General features: G+C 38.3%; 1 protein-coding gene across 1 annotated transcript; it reads right to left on the bottom strand.

The window, feature by feature from the left end:
• Nucleotides 1-535: 535 nt before the first annotated feature.
• LOC114472318 (dolichol-phosphate mannosyltransferase subunit 3-like) lies at nt 536-1,241 on the bottom strand. Its single transcript, XM_028461531.1, has 2 exons — nt 1,157-1,241; nt 536-995 (listed from the first exon to the last, which is right to left on the bottom strand). Exon 2 carries the CDS (start codon nt 958-960, stop codon nt 682-684), a length of 279 nt encoding a protein of 92 aa, XP_028317332.1. The 5' UTR covers nt 961-995; nt 1,157-1,241; the 3' UTR covers nt 536-681.
• Nucleotides 1,242-3,314: the final 2,073 nt, after the last annotated feature.

Below are 3,314 nucleotides of genomic sequence, written 5' to 3'. Positions count from 1 at the left end.
GCTGTGAAATGCATGTTGCACGGGAAAATATATAGATTTATGTTTTAAAAAAAGATTATGTATGTGTGTTTACAACAGCTATTTTTGAAAAACTAAATTTGGTTGGTTGAATTCTTAAAAAAAAAAAAAAAAAAAAAAAGTGGGTCACAATTTACTGACCGTGACATATGTGGGTCCCAGAGTGATACCAGTTGAGAACCCCTGCTCTAAAGGGCCAGATGTGGCCCCCGGGCCTTGAGTTTGACACCTTTTATTTAGAATAATGACCAAGCTGAGCATTAAGACAGAAAAGAACAAGAGCTTTACTGTCATTTTAGTGTTATTGTTGTCCTTTAGTGCGTTTTCAGTGATGTTTTGTAGTCATTTTTGTTGTCCTTTAAGCCCTTTTTTGTATTTTTGTTTTCAAATGTATTTTTCTGTCATTTTGTGTGTTTTTGGAGACATTTTGTGTGTATATTTTAGCAGGGACCACAAAATTAGAGCAAGGACCACATGTATAGCCCCCAGACCGCCAGAAAAAAACCAAAAACAATTATAATCTTATCCGCATGGTTATGTATTTAAATGAGGAAACAAAATAGTTGTCCATCAATTCACATTCAATATGTTCCACTAATCCTGTCGTTTTCGTGGTAAATCCAACATCCCAGAGAAGTTTGATGCAGTCAGTGTCTACAGTCTCTACATCTTTAAGCCTTTTTTCCTCAGGTCAGCTTTAGCCTCTTTTATCTGCACCTGCAGCTCTTTGGCTGCATCCACACAGTCGTTAAACGTGGCCACTCTGTATCCCACCGTAGCCAGGGAGTAGCAGCCGAATGAGACGAGCAGGTAGAGAGGCATGGGCCAGGCCATCTCTCTGTAAGCCGGCGGCAGGCTCAGCTCCAGCAGGTCAAAGGAGACCAGAGCCCAGGCGGTGAGAACCAGCGACACCCCGAGCAGCCACTGCAGGAGCTTCGTCATGATGGACACTCTACTGGGTCCTCAGGTGAACGAACCTGCCGGAGGAAAACGTAGCATTTAGCATTAGCACGCTGCTTAGGAGCTGCTAAGGCAATATGCACGAAGCAGCGGAAAGGGAAATGAACGTAACAGAAATAAAAACACTAAAACTCACAATGAGCTTAAGTTAGTTAAAGTAGATATGTGTTAAATGTACCTTTATGAAGAAACAATCCTCTGTTTACCCGGTTTCAATCGCCACCTCAGCTATGCGCGCTGTGATGACGTCAAATGTTAGCACAGCCTTGTGGGGAATGTAGTTTGTTATCAGAAAACACAAACTGACATACATCTGAAGTTTGAGTTAGTTAGTCAGTTATTTATTAACATAATGTATTGTATATTTCCATTTGTGGGGTGGTTTTGGAACGATGTTGATGAAACAAAACAAAGTATGAATATAATGCTGTTTACAAAATATACTGTATATATTTGAAAAGTACAAAAATGAGGAAGAAGAATGTATATCTCACAGATTAATTCATTTTATTTATTTGTTTTATGTATTTTTTGTTTGATTGCTTGTTTGTTTTTCTTAATAGCTTGATTGGAGTATCTATTGTGACTAGAGTTCCTCTTATTTAAATACATTTGAATAATAATAATAATAATAATAATAATAATAATAATAATAATAATAATTCATTTTATTCAAAAGTGCCTTTCAGGCCACCCAAGGACACTTTACAATACAAACAGAGTAATGAAAACAGAATAGTAAAACTGAATAATAAAAACCGTGCAATACATAAAAAACAGTAAATACAGAGAAAAGAAAAGCATAGAAGGTGACATTAGGGATGATAATTTACAGAGAGTGGGCAGATTGAAAGAGATGGGTTTTCAGTCGGGATTTGAAGAGGGGTAAGGTGTCAATTTTCTTTTTATTGATCCTTTGGGTTAGTTTCCTCAAGCAAAAATAATTCAGTTATATACATAATGTATTACTGTACATAAATATAAAATTCTTTTAATGCACTGTGCTTTCTGGTGATGGCATCTGCCATATGAAAGATAAAACAAGAAATGGGGATTCTTTTAAATGACTTTAGCGTTATTCAGAGTGGCTGATCTCGAAGACACATAATTAGCTAGTTTCATGTCTCATTTTGTGTTGAAAAGATAATATTTTCTTTATTTTATTGATAATAATCTGATTTTTTAATGTTGTTTTAATTTTAAAGTGAAATCTGTATTTCCTATGCAGTTATAACATCGTGAACTGATTGTAAGTCTGGGAAACATAATCCAGCGCTGTTGAGCGTAAGGCCCCCCTACGGTGTAATTTTGCTCCCCCATGGAGTGGTGTCGCCCCCTATGGTCTGATTCAACCAGCGTAGCGGACTTTTCTGTTGTTTTTTTTTTTTAATCGGTACCATTGTAATAATTGTTGCACATTTGGACTCCCAGGCGTGCCCGTGTTTTTTCAACTCTTTTTAATCTGCTTAACCCAGAAACGCACACATCAGCCGCACCGTCTACAGGCGAATTGCTCTGATGCACCCGTCCTTACCTGAGAACTCCGAGGACCCCTGCAGCCACTTAGCTGCCCCCATTGTTGCCTGTGTGCATGGTAACCATAATCACCCTCCAATATAAACAGAGTGGATGTAGCTTGTAGAGCACATGAAGCTACTCGTCATGTTTATAACTTGCAATGGATCATTCTACATGCGAATACACGGATGTGAATACTGTCCGGTTGAAACGGGTTCGGGCTTCAAGAGACATCGGCTTCATTCGGGTCGGACCGGTTCTAGCCGTGTTCTGTAAGATTCAAGCTGGGGTCCGGGTTCCTTTTGAGGCCAAATTAAAGCTCTACTGTATGCATTTTCCGCTTTGTAACCCATTTATTATTTATATCTGTACATTCTGGTTTCTTCTCGATTATTCTGTATTTAAATATTATTGAAATCCTGTTTGCTGCTTTTTTTTTCTTTCTGTAATGCTGCTGGAAATGTTATTTCCCTGACGGAGCCTTCTCAAGGGATTAATAAAGTCAATCTATTCTACCCGTAATCTAATCTAATCACCGTCCAACCTAAAAGGTGTGTGTGTGTTCGAATAAAATGTTATTTCTTGTCTATACAGTGTCTCCGAGTATTTATTAGTGGAGGACCAATACCAAGCATGAGTAACTCTCTAATTCCATTCATCATCATGACCCTTCACCAGATCAACAATTAACTTCTGGCAGTAACAAAGCAAAACTTTAGCTATAATTCACAAAATCTGGCCGTCAGAAGATTATGAATTTAAAAATGTTCTGGGGGAGATACCTCTGGGCCCCCCTACAACACACGTGCCAGCAGCGC

This window comes from Gouania willdenowi, chromosome 11 (genome assembly GCF_900634775.1).
Source record: "Gouania willdenowi chromosome 11, fGouWil2.1, whole genome shotgun sequence".
NCBI classification, from domain to species: Eukaryota; Metazoa; Chordata; class Actinopteri; order Blenniiformes; family Gobiesocidae; genus Gouania; species Gouania willdenowi.
This window is presented reverse-complemented; position numbering and strand designations above follow the sequence as displayed.